Raw genomic sequence first — 13,783 nt, 5'->3', positions numbered from 1 at the left:
CCTCCCTTACTGTATTTTCAGCAAATCTAAGTCAACCATTCCATTTTAAAGTAAATTTTCCCCCTTATTTTGGGAAAAAGACTAGTTTTCCATTTATATCACCATAGTGTTACATAAATCAGTTTTTCTTCAGTTACATTCTACGTAACACCATTGTTCTCTGAATATTCAGAAGTATTCTACAAGCTTACCCAGCATAACTCTCATGTTACTCTTGCAGAGCCCTGGCAGGTCCCTCTGAGAAACCCACAGGACAAGCTTGCCCAGAATTCACGGGCAAACCTTATGCCTGCTTTTTTTTTTTTTTAATCCAGGCTTCCATACATGCAATGACTAAATTATGGCAAGCAGTAGAACAAAGCAGGAAATGCCAAATTTGTATTTCATTCAGCATGTCTGACAAGGAAGAACCTGGATTCACATCTCAGGATGATTGTGTCCACAATGTGTTGTTTTGCTGAATGTGCCAGTTTATTATTTTAAAAGGAAAGAAATGATAGAAAGTTCAGATGAAAGTAATTCCAATTATATGGATTGGAACTGAGTCTGCCCTTAGAATGTCATTTTTGATAGCAATTCATCTTGCTACATTTTGGGACTTACTACCCTGAGCTAGCCCCTTAGCATATTTTGATCGAATATCGTCTTTTAGCCAAAATTATGTACTTTTCCTGATTGCCCTGATGTTGTCAATTTGGTTTTAGATATTTTGGATATTTGAATACTAATTTCCTTGTGCTAGTTAATGACCGCAATAAAGACTGTTGTTGTCGTCTCCTTAATAAATGGGACTTACTGTGAATAATGCCAAATATCTGACTAAATTGACTATTATGCTGTCTCTAAGAGGGTTTTTTGATAAATCTCACTTCAAACATTGATGAAATATGCCTTCATGTACAAGCTCATATTCCGTTGTTTTATAATGTATCAAATAAAATAAAAAGTATATTATGAAAAGATTATTCAATATTCCTTTTATTTGCTTTCCTTTAAAAAAAAATTATATTTTTCATTTTTGAAAAAGTCTGGTGTTCCATGGTTTTGAAAAGTTTGAGAAAGACCGATATAAATAACTATGCAGAACAGGTTATTTTTGCTATCAAGCTATTAAAAATGAGAATATTCATGTGATTTTCTTTCACTGCTCAGAGGACTGATTAATGGGAATATAGTCACCTTATCAAAATTAAACAGAATTTGTGGTTGCTAAAAAACCCATAATATTCAGTACTTCGATGTTTAGTTTTCATAGTGAAAGAACTCCTTAGTTTTTCTTCATAGCAGCAACTTAAAAAACAAACCAAGAAACCACAATTTCAAGAACCATTGAAAACCAGGCTTTCATTCTGTCTTTGCACAGTCTTACACCTTGGGTGGTTAAAACTTTGCACCTATTTTTTAAGGAATACGTGCAAGTAAAGAAAAAATAAAAATGATAGGAAGAATCACTGCTTAGGTTTTTCTCTCAAAACAGATGGTGATACTCCCTTAGGAAGGTTCTTACCAGCTCCTCTCCAGGTTATAAACAATTTCTTCAGCATCTGCTGAGCAACCTGCTGCTCAGATATCACCCTGGAGGGTTTGTGTTAAAGTAGATGTTTTGTTGAAAACCCTGAAGAGATGCAGGACACAACACTGGGTTCAGAATGCAGAGGAAAGTCTGGAATCCACAATTCAGAACACACAGCCAAGACAGGAATGCAGGGCTATGTGCAGTAGTGGAAGCGAAGATTAGGTAAAAAAAAAAATCAACAATATGGCTAGGAAAGAAAGTAGACTGGTGATGAATTTGTTTCTGAGTACAGTGAGTCATACATAAAATATAAACTACTTGGTGTTTCATCATTCAGTGAGTTACATCTGTGTGTGTCAGCTTCTTCCACAGAAATGCATTGTTTGGGGGGATGATAGCAGATGATATAAGAGCTCCCTAGAGCTTGGAGAGGTGAGTTCTTTTAATCATGCCGGATTTCTTCACTTAATATTGCAGTCATGGAATCTGATAACTTGACTATGTAAACATACTCTGATTCATGTTTCTCAAATTCCCCAAACTAAATTCTTTTCTATCAAAGACAGATTGGAAGTTCGGTGAATTTTTGTTAACATTTTGAACTTCTACTGTTGTTAACATGTATTACATAATTATATACTATTATAGGATTAATATCCTACTAACATATATATCCATGAGTTATAGAAGATTATGAACAAGTTTTAATAATCAGATGGGGGAAGAGAATCTAAATGTTTAATACCTGAGAGTAACAAATGTATGCTTTCTGGTCCTTTTGTGTGTGTGTTTCATTTGTGTTTGAAAATAAATGCGAAATAAAATATGTATTATAGCATATTTATTTATTAATTATTCTAAATTATTTTCTTTTAGGTAGTCAGAAAAGTACTTAGGGCTCTAATGCCACAGAAATACGAGCATTAAATAAAAGTTACCAGACACTAATGGAAGCATGCCAACTGGTGTGAAACTATAAGGGAAGCATAGATGTTTCTGTTTCATTCTAGATAAAGAAGACATTCCAACAAGCACTACCAGTGTTTAACATTCACTCCGTTTGAGACAAAACTGAATGTTTGTAAGACATGGAGTTGCTACCACTTGAAACCTCCTCTCACTTGCAGTGTGTAAATTAAAGAACACATGACATGTCATTGTGTAATGTGTTCCCTTGTACACATCTGCTAAAGGGAAATGTATGGTGCAGTGACACTTGTTATATTTGATGGTAGATGTTACAAGTAAGTTGTGGGAGAGGTCTGACATAGGAACGTCAGCTTTAAAAAACATTTTCCTTGTTCCTCATTTTGGAATATTAAGTCCAGATCTGGTTTTTTGACTCTCCTTCATTCAGCAAACAAGATACTTAAGTCTTTAGGCTACTTATTTGTCTTATGTTGCTTTTGAGCTTCAGGAGCTGAAGATGCTTTACAATTATAATAAAACATAAAATAAAATGCCAACATTTCCTTTAAAAACAAAGAACCAAGAAGATCAGAAGGAAGAGATTTCCAGATTTACAATTATATCAAGAAAGCCTCAGCAGCTAATTCACTTGAAGGCCACCTGGATTTCAGAATGAAAAGGTCATGACGATCTTCTGAGGCTTGAAAAAATTTCCTGCTGACAAAAGATACGGCACTACAGAAAAGCTTCCACTTTTCATAACAATCAAGGAAGTATAATTGCCCTTCACATTCAAAACAGAATTTATAAAATGATAGAACCATGCCAGGAAATGTACATTTATACAGAAAGCAGTATTTTCCAAGACCTCATGTAATGTGGATACAGAATATTTTTGGCTTTAAATATTGAATGCAACTCCTTTAATTTATCCAAGATTCTTACTGATAACCTATGAAACTCTTTCATTGCAGATTTAACATGTTTCCTTTAACAATCATCAAAGTTACCTTTCCATGAACATTTGAACATTCTAGCTAGTGATCTCATTATTCATAAATTGTATGGTTCAAACTTCATAAAAATATATGTATTAAAAGGGTTATTGGCAAATTAGTAAACTTCTAACCACACTGCTGTATTTCCATCTAGAAATTCGAGCTCAGCTAATAGAACAACAGAAATGTCTCGAGCAGCAGACTGAGATGAGAGTGCAGCTTCTTCAAGACTTGCAAGATTTCTTTCGTAAAAAGGCAGAAATAGAAACGGAATATTCCCGAAATCTAGAGAAGTTAGCTGAAAGGTTCATGGCAAAAACAAGAAGTACTAAAGATCATCAACAGTACAAGTAAGCCAAGGTTCCTTATATAATTGAAGACTGAACTAATTTTCAGAATTGCTGTGTAATCAACCATGGTTTCTCAGGATAGAATTGATCTTGTGTGCTGCTTTTGCTCAACCAAGTTTTTCTGAAGACATCCTAACTTTTAGAAAATATATATTTTCCATGAAATCTGAACTGTAGTCTAAGGATGTCTTCTAAATTATGTGAAACGAGGAACCTTATTTTGGTCTCATAATCTGGTTATTAATAAGCCTTAAGCCAAAGTATTCCTGTCTAGACCTAACAAGGAGTTATGGTAAAGAAACCAGAGTCTGTGAAGACAGGATTTCCTAGAGTGAATATCCAGATATATGACTTGCTTCTAGCCCAGGCCAAGTTTTATCAGACTGATACCATGAATCTGAATAGGACTAACTTATTTCATTTGTAAATGTTTTTCATTTGAGAGTTGTATGCTTGCTTAATTTTGATGTTTATTAAAATAGCAATATTTGTCCTTTTGTCTTTTGATTTTTAATGTGCATAATCACTTCCAAATTTGGTGATTTCAACTCCTCCCTTCCCAGAGAAATCGTGGAACATTCCTTACTATAGTATCCATTATTGATTGATTATCCATTTCAGTGTTAATGCTTAGCGACCATGGAGATAGATTTTCTCTAGGAAGAAAAAAATATTTTAGAGATGAAGAAATGAAGCAGGTATTCTATGTTTTGAATCTGTCTGACACCCAACCACCAACGTTTATGTCAAAAACAGTGTCTTTGTGCTAGTTGTAAAACAACAATCTGGTACATAAGGTGAACAGCAAAATTTGAATTGTTTTTGCAGTATTTATATAATTATGTAAAGTTATGAGGACCTAACACGGAATCATCATTTTCCATTCAGACTTCACAAAAAGTAGAACCAGAAGACAATAATGCATCTGCCTGTTTTCACTTTCTGGTGCCACCTAGAGAATACTGTAGCCTTCCCAGTTTTATTACTTGCTTCCCACAAGGGACCATGGGGATGTCCTGTCCCTGAATTATATCCTATATTTCAAGCTACAGCTCTGAACTGTAAACACTAAAGCATACCATCTGGACAGGGCCTTATTCACTATTGTTTGTTGACTTCCTGCATGGATATGAATGCTGTTGATAAAAGCAAATTTACAGTATAAATGAATATAGCTTACCTTTTAAAAATGGCACATATTTATTTATTTCCTTATTTAAAAAATAATATGCAGACTTAGTTAAGTCTGAGAATATTATTCTCCACTGATTGCAAACCTATAGCCTTTAAAAATATCAACTATCCTTAAATATGCACTGGAAGGATTTACCGTGCTTTCATAATCCTGATTTTCAGCATTGAAAGGGTACTTAATAAATGTTAAGAGATAATTCACACTTAAATACATCACTGAAAATGCTGGCTTTGTTTATATGTTTATGTAATTTAATGGTTGTGAACATTTTAATTAAAATAAATAAAACACAATGTTATATGCCTGCAACAGATACAAACTGTATAAAATATGTATGCTTACTAGGAAAGACCAGAATCTACTATCTCCAGTAAATTGTTGGTATTTACTTCTCAACCAAGTGAGAAGAGAAAGCAAAGACCACGCAACCCTCAGCGATATCTACCTGAACAATGTCATCATGCGTTTTATGCAGATAAGTGAAGATTCCACCAGAATGTTCAAGAAGGTATAACATTTTTATTTCTCTCATTTCAAATCAAGTAGAACTATCTAAAAGACATAATTTTAAAATGAATACTCTGCAGGAGATTGGAAACTGACTTCATTATGACATTCTTTTGCCATAAATATAGAGAAGAGATTTTTTTGGTGAGAGTGACAAGAACATACTATTTTAAATACAGACAAGCTAAATGCAACATGCTTCTTTATTTATACTGTCTTATCCAACAACAGGGAGATAGTCTATAGATAACAAATCTAAGCTAATGTACAATTATATTATTTTAAAATACTTAGGGAGAATTTATATTTTCAGTAAAAAGAAAACTGCTATAATCTTGCTAAAAACTCTACCATAAATTATTGTCCAAATACAAACAATTGCAATGAACTTTGTAAATTCTTTTTAGGTGGCTCTTGAGGATAAAACAAAGGAGATTGCTTAGTTATATCAGGAGATGAGTTTGTCTAAATTAGGAACCTGATGGCAATCTGAAAATCTGTACTCTGTACTGTAATTCTAGCAAAGTGAACTGTAGGCTTGTATAGCTAATATTCTTTACATCTTTCCTTAGATGAACCTCCATTCACCAGATCACATTCTTCTGAGCATTCCATTGCTGACAAATTCTATTAGATTTTATAATACTTTGTGTTCACTTCCAGCTAAGGAAGCATTTTGAGATGATGGCATGCCCATAAGTCTTAACCAGAGCCTACTTTTTAAAGATACTTTTCGTTTTCTGTTTTTATACAGCATATGAAAGAATAAGCACTGACTGAGCATTTTGACAGGGCCTTGCAGCATCTGCCTAGTTGTCAGAGAAATTATCTCTAAAAATCTATGGTACTTTCTGTTCAATTATGTACCATTTACTCTGGGTATGTTTAGCCTGTGGAAGAGACAGCTAAGGGGAGTTATGGTAGAAGTCTTCAAGTACCTGTATGGTTGTAACACAGAGGGAGTGAACTTATTCACTATACCCAGAGGGCAGGACCAGATTAAAAATACAAAGAAGGATTTATGTTCAGTAGGAGAAATTTCCTGATTATACAGACTTTCAGCCAGTGGAACCAGCTGCCACGTGAAGCGGTGAGTTCTTCAACACTGGAAATCTTCAAACAAAAGCTGGATGGCCATCTGCTAGAGATCTCTAATGGATCCTGCATGGAGTAGGTGGTTGAACCAGATGACCTCTAAGGACTTTTCCAACTCTATGATTTGATATTAACTAATTAAAGTCAAATATATGTAGCCTGGGCTATCTTTCCTTGTTAGTGACTTCAAATAATTACTTACTACTTTTAGATACCCATCCAGGCCAAAGTTATAACAAATACACATGTTGGGTGGCAGTTGTACCTATATTTATTTGGGAGCGAGCCTCATTGTACTCAGTGGAATTTAGTTTTGAGTAAACATGTCCTAAATAAAATTGAAATGTTACTTTGATAATAGCTTTTGGTATACACTTAATATTGCCTATTTTCCTGTTAAGAAATCTAATGTTGCTTGGTGAGGGGGGGAAAAGAGCTATATAAGCCCACCACATTTAATTTAATTAGAGTATATTCTCTCTTCAATTAAGATGTTTACCCCAATTGCTCTATTAATTCTGTACCAGTAATAAACATTTCTCTTTTACAACTCACATGCACACAATTAATTTGATTAAATCTGTCTCTGCTCTCTGATTAGGATCAGGGAAAGACACAGTTCTTCAATTTGCAGCCTACTAGAAGAGCTGTGAGATGCTCAGTGGCTATAGGATCCAATTAACTGGAAGTGCTGGCATTTGTTTTCCAGCATAAATGTCAAGTAGATGTTCATAAAAGCTTTTAGGTCATTTCAAAGGTCACTCATTTTTTTAAAATGTATTTTCCCCCTTGGGTTATTATATCCCATAGAAAGAACTTCAGAAAGACATAACATAAATGTGGCTTTTCACTCTAAATACAGTATAGGAATATGTGGGTTTCAAAATCTGTGCTTATACTAGAAAAGTGTTTGAAGCTCCTGGGTCCAAGAATCTCTTCCTTGAAGATTGGGGTATATTTGCAAAAAAAAAAAACAAAAAACCAAGTGGGGAGGAGGAGGAGGAGGAGATGGAGCAGATTTCCTTTGGGTGTCCACGAGCCATAGTTAGTGAAGTAAGACCTGTTGTAGCTGCATGTTGACTGGACGCAGCCCTGCACCCACCTACCCCCACCAAGGAGAGCAAGGCAAAGCCCCCGAATTATATTTACTGTATAAACATTACTTAATTCATGTCAACAAATCATCATCTTTTAGGCTAAGAAAATCCAGGATACCTTCCAATTCTGCGACCCTTTAAAGTTCTGTATACTGTAGCAATTCGCTTAAAACATTTTCTGTATTTGAAGCAATCTGTTTATACCAGCCAATTTTTCTGCAAATCCATGGCTCTTTTTAATAGATACTTCAACCATTGTATTGTCCTTCTCCACTCTATTGGGCTTCTGTTAGTTAAATAAACATTTTAGCTATTCAAGGGCTAGCTGCAGAATGTAAACAGCATTGCCAGTTTAAGGTGCCCAGAAAGTTTCATGAAGGATGAAAGAAGCATGGAGAGCAAGGTGGTATTGTCAGAGAGAAGAAAAGCCAAATGGTGGAAAGATTTAGCAACACAGGAAGAGATGAGAAAACATTGTGATTTGATTCCAGATCTAAGTAGAAATGCAAAGTAATCTATTTCCAGATCTGTGCTAATGCTTGGCATCAGTCACAGCCAGTTTTATTGTCAAATGAAACAAAAATACTGTGAACTTTTGGAAAATGAATTAGATTATAAGGATATATGTACACAACCCCTTTCCCTCCCCAAAACCCTTGGATTTTCCCCATGATACCACAGTGTTACCAAATATACCATCTGTGACTCCTTTTAAAACAATTTTAAAAACCTTTTAAAAAGTTGCCTGCTTGTACTAAATAAAAGTTGCATTTTTAATACAAATGCAGTGACTAAGTTATTGAGTATATCAGCAAACTCATGAATGTACAACTGCCTGCATATAGTAAATTAATATTATGTCCTTGAAAAATTGACCATTATTGTTCTAATTGCATAAAAAAGGGTTAAAAACTTGTGGCCTTCCAGGTATTGAACTACAAATCTCATCCTTGTCAGTCGGAATGTCCGATGAAAAGGGATGTTGGGTGTATGGGCCACTGGGTGCTTTCTAGTTACTCACTTACAAAGAATGCTAAATTGAATGGCCTTAGTTCTGATCCAACAAAGCAGAACCTATTTTTTCAGTAAAAATGCAGTAGCGTAATCAATTAGCATAAAACAGTAATTCTAACTCTTGTGAGAACCTAACACTGATTGGAGTCACAGGGGTTCTAGGTTATTATTTTAAAGTAGCTGAGAAAGCATGGCAGTCAGTCCATTACCAATGGAGTGGCTACAATAATTGTTCAGTTGGCTAATTTGCAAATTTGTAGTGCTACCAAGGGTAAACAAAGCCTCAGTGTCCTTACTATGAAAAAATGTCAGGAAGAAGAAAGAAGGCCTTGTTGTGAAGGGAACCTGTCAACGTTTTCTATTTTGCCATGTTACGGATGATTTAATTGTCAAAGAATAGCAAAATTAGTATTGGCTTAATTGTCTTCACAACAGTCATGTAATGTGTTTTGTTCCCTGACACTTGTCCCTTGACACTTGAACATACATTTCTGCTGTTCACAAGGAAGAACAAAAAATGGGAGAATATGTTTTGTGTCTATAAAAGTTTCAGTGAAAAATCTTTCATCCAGTTTTTGCTCAATATTAGTTTTAAGTTCCTTTTCCTAATAATTCCTTTTTAATTACAGAGCAAAGAAATTGCATTCCAGCTTCATGAGGATTTAATGAGGGTTCTTAATGAGCTTTACACGGTAAGCACATTGATTTGGCTGTAAAGGAAAGAATTATTGATTAAAAATCCACTTTTACATAATTTTAAATGTTTTTAATTGAATCAACTGGTCTTAGAAATAATATTAATCTGGTGATATATAAACAAATAAGATGGTTGATTTAGACTCCAAAGAGACATCTATGGATATGTTTCTAATTGAGCTCAAGACTAACTGCTTTTATTATTCCTTCAAACCCTATGAAACATTGGAAAGAAATAATGTAAAAGGCTCAGGACTCTGTCCATCTGACCATTTGCCAAACAGCAGAATAATATTCCGAAAACAGAATGAGATCAAATTTGGTGTGGTGGGAGAAGCCAACGGAAGAAAGATTGAGTTTGAAAATGGGCTGGATCTGGCCAGGAGCTGCAGAGAAAAAAAATGCAAAACAATTTTTCTTAGTGCATTGCTATGGAAGATGGAGTTGGGCAACTGCTCTATTCTTAAGCTTCCCTCTGTAAGAGTTGAGTCTGACTCTGAGGCTGAGGAAGGGGAAATCGAAACCTGTGCTGACTCTGAGGCAAAATGGGGAAACCGAAATTCCAAATGACTCAGCAGAGCAGGAGAGCCTTGAGCAACTGATTGGGTGAAATCAGGAGTCAAATTCAAAGCAACCAATCAGCGCAAGAGAAAGGTGAGCCGAAAAGTGCGCCAAGCAAAAGGAAGCCTGATTGGCTCTGGAGGAGAAACGGCGCAAAGGGAATGGCTTAAAAAGAAGCCAGCACAAAGACAGAACCGTGGAAGACAAACATTCCATTGAGCTAACAACTTCCTCAGCAGAAGAGAAGCTGGAATTGTCCCTGGAGCCTTGCCCTGTAGCCATTACAGAATCAGAGCCTTTCCAGTCTTCTGAGTCTTGCCTTGTCGTTCTGCCAAGCAGCCCAGCCAAGTCAAGCCCTGCTGCCTTGCCTCAAAGCCCAGTTGAGTCTTGCCTTGCCGTGTCACCTCGAAGCCCAGTCGAGTCTTGCCTTGCTGCATTGCCACGAATCCCAGCCAAGTTGAGTTCCATTGTCTTGCCTCAAAGCCCAGCCGAGTCTTGCCTTGCCTTGTTGCCTCGAAGCCCAGCTGAGTCTTGCCTTGCCTCATTGCCTCAAAGCCCAGTCAAGTCTTGCCTTGCCGCATCGCCATGAAGCCCAGCCAAGTGAGTTCCACCCTCTTGCCTCGAAGCCATCGAGTCTTGCCTTGCCTTGCCTTGCCTTGTCGCCTCGAAGCCCAGTCGAGTCTTGCCTTGCTGTCTTGCCACAAGTTCCAGACGAACCTAGTCTTATCACCTTGCCACAGAATCCAGTCGAGCCTAGCCTTGTTACCTCTTTGTGGTCCATAGCTGAGTTTTGCCTTGCAGTCATGCCATGTCCTCCAGCCCAGGCTGGTTCAGTCGCCTTGTTACCAGTTCCTGCCAGATCTTGTCCTGTTTCTCTGCCACCATCTTCAGTTGAGTCCTGCCTAGCCATCTTGCCGCGAATTCCAGTTGAGTCCAGTCCAGCCGCATTTTTGTGCTCTCTAGCTAAACCTGGTTTTGCTATCTTGTCAAGCACTCTGCCATTGCCCAGTTGTGCTTGAATTGAACTGAGCTAGTAATTAAAGGACAATTGGTAATTGTACATAGTTTCTTGTAAATAAAGAATTCCTTTTTTACTTGCCTGGCCGTCTCATAGTCTAAACAGAACACCCTCCTCCTGTCCCTTGGTCATGAGACCAAAAATGGAGCTGCTTTGAGTTGATCTCCTTTTAAGGGTTGGATAGACTTTCAGAAACTATTCTCTACATGCTTTCCTTAACACATTTAATTGAAATTATCAATTTTCCCACTTCTGCCTCCTCCCATTTCTAAGTGAGGAAGAAGCCAGTGAAGGTTTCTCTACTGTGAGCTGCTTGCTTTTGTTCTTTGCTGTGAGGTGGATTCCACCTCCCATCTACCCCTTTGCTTTCAACAGCATCTTGGGATAGTCTGCATCCATTGCCTAATTCTCTACAAATCTAAAATGATCTTCCCATTTCAGTTGTATGTGTTCCTTATTGCTAAATCTAGTAAATTTGGGGAGGCATTTGTGGGTTGCAAGTACAATGTAGTTAAAATTAAAGGGAGCTGCATTCAGAGAAGCATAAAAATAGAGGAAGCACTAAGTTTACACTAACAAAAATTATGTCTCAGGTCAGTGCAATTTACAGTATGTTGTATCACTGTGTATGTCCATTACAAATTGGATTGGATTGGCATTGCTGTCATAATTAAAATCCTTAAACAGCAATATTGCTATAAATGTATGCTTAAATTTGGGCTTCTACCAGACAGATAGATGTAGAGAGAATTTATTTCAGTTAGTGATCAGATAAAGCATACCTGTATAAGCAAAATGTACAAACACTGTGGATTTGAACATAAGGAAATAAATAATAATACACTACTGCCAAAACTACAGTTCTGTGGTTCTAATGGTTAATTTAAAAAAAAAACCCTCTAAAAATAGGAAGTGAGTGCTCAAGCAAAAGTGCAATGAATTAGCAATGTGAGCATGAATGTAATATGGATTGGGCCTTCCATTTGGAACCTCTGTTTATAGTTTCAAAACTGTCTGATATTGTTTCTTGAATCTGTGAATCCACACATTCTTCCTCAAAAGCATAATTACCACACTGTTATATATTTATATTTGTATGTATATTTATATTTATCTGGAGATACTTCTATTTTATCACTGATTAAATTATTTTTTGTGGACAAGTAATATTGCTGATCCATGCTGGATAATTGAGAAAGCCAAAGAATATCAAAAAGATGCCAGTATGTGCTTCATTGGTTATATAAAGGCCTTTGATTGTGTTGATCATGTCAAATTGAGGACTTTGATTAGAAAAATGGGAATCCCAAAACATCTCATTGACCTCATGAGAAACTTATATACAGGTCAGGAAGCCCCAGTACGGGCAGAACATGGTGAAACAGATTGGCTCCAGATTGGCAAAGGAGTGTGACAAAGCTGTACATATTATAACCTATATGCTAAATATATATTAAGGAAAGCTGGATTAGAAGAAGTGTGATTTTAAAATTGGAGGAAGAAACATCAATCACATCAATAATGCTATGCTTATAACAGTACTCTGATATGCAAAAATGTAAAGGGTATACAAGGTCTAGTAATAAAAGTCAAGCATAGTAAAAAAATGAAATTAAATATAAAGAAGACTAAACTAATGACAAGTAGAAAAACCAGCCTTAGAATTGACAGTGAGGATACCAAAGTGGTGGATAGCTTCTGCCTTTTAGGATGAACCATCAACAGTGAAGGAACAAGCAGTTAAGAAATATGCCACAGTGCAGGACAGATTTAATGCACTGAATGCTTCCCAGAAGGAACTATTTTAAAATTAAAATGTGTAACTTCTGGTTAGTATTCAAGTATATCATGGAGCTACTGTATGGAGTCAATGCATGAGAAAAAGAATTAAATCCTTTCATCTACTGCTGTCAAGTAGGGAGAAAAGTTTTTTGCATGCTATTGTAGCATAGCAAATTATTTTGTACTGAACTACCTGGAATACTAATTAATGTTGTAACTTAAAAAATTGGATTACTTGAAGGCAAATAAAAATATACCAATAGTCAACTATCAGACCAGTACCGCAGATAAAAATATCTATCTTGGGTGAATTATTTCATTTGGCTGAAATTAACAAAATAAATCTTCACAAACATACATGAATTTTAAGTGAATTATTGCTTAAACACAGAATAAAGTCCGCTCTTCAGCCTACTACTTATACTGGGTGTTTTGATATTGGTATTTAGTTATACTGGACATTTTATTTTACAGTTATTAATTTGTAATGCAGCATTAAACTGAAAGTAGTATTAATGTCTTTCTCTTCCACTCACTATTTCTTTTTCATGGGACATGTAATTAATTGTGCAGTGTTTTTAAATTATATGAATTGTATTCGTTTTTTAAAAGTGTGCATTTCCTTTATGGAGGCTATTTATTAATAACTTTGTGTTTAGCTTTGCCTTAGCAAGTGAATTCAACATTGCACACATTTCTCTGTTCCTATATCAAGGTTCTTATCTGTGAAAATGTTTATATCCCTGAAGGATAGAGGAACAGAGTTCAGACTGTGTGTGTTTGGTGTTCTGTCTCTAAAACCAGATACTCCTTTCTCCCATCACCAAGAGGACAAGGCCATCCTCAAAGTGAAATGACATGTGTTGAGAGAGATGGGTGCTTAGGAACTTCACATATTGTAATTTAACCAAATGCATTAGAAATCTGTCAATTTTTCAGGTTGCTTCAGTTGGAGGGAGGTGAGGAAATCAATAAACTTGGTGGGCAAAATTCATAGTTGTGTGGATTATAGCAGAGTGAGTTCTCTGTCCCTCTCATTCTATTT

General features: G+C 36.0%; 1 protein-coding gene across 2 annotated transcripts in view; it reads left to right on the top strand.

Annotated features, from left to right (window-relative positions):
- Positions 1–13,783, top strand: part of SRGAP1 (SLIT-ROBO Rho GTPase activating protein 1) — a 114,194-nt gene that overhangs the window by 50,270 nt on the left and 50,141 nt on the right. For both annotated transcript variants that reach the window (XM_063309261.1, XM_063309259.1), the window contains exons 2-4: positions 3,578–3,773; positions 5,314–5,476; positions 9,311–9,373. In XM_063309261.1, coding sequence (XP_063165331.1) covers positions 3,578–3,773; positions 5,314–5,476; positions 9,311–9,373 — 422 coding nt within the window. The remainder of the gene's footprint in view (positions 1–3,577; positions 3,774–5,313; positions 5,477–9,310; positions 9,374–13,783) is intronic.

The sequence above is a fragment of the Candoia aspera genome, chromosome 7, assembly GCF_035149785.1.
Source record: "Candoia aspera isolate rCanAsp1 chromosome 7, rCanAsp1.hap2, whole genome shotgun sequence".
NCBI lineage: Eukaryota > Metazoa > Chordata > Lepidosauria > Squamata > Boidae > Candoia > Candoia aspera.
This window is presented reverse-complemented; position numbering and strand designations above follow the sequence as displayed.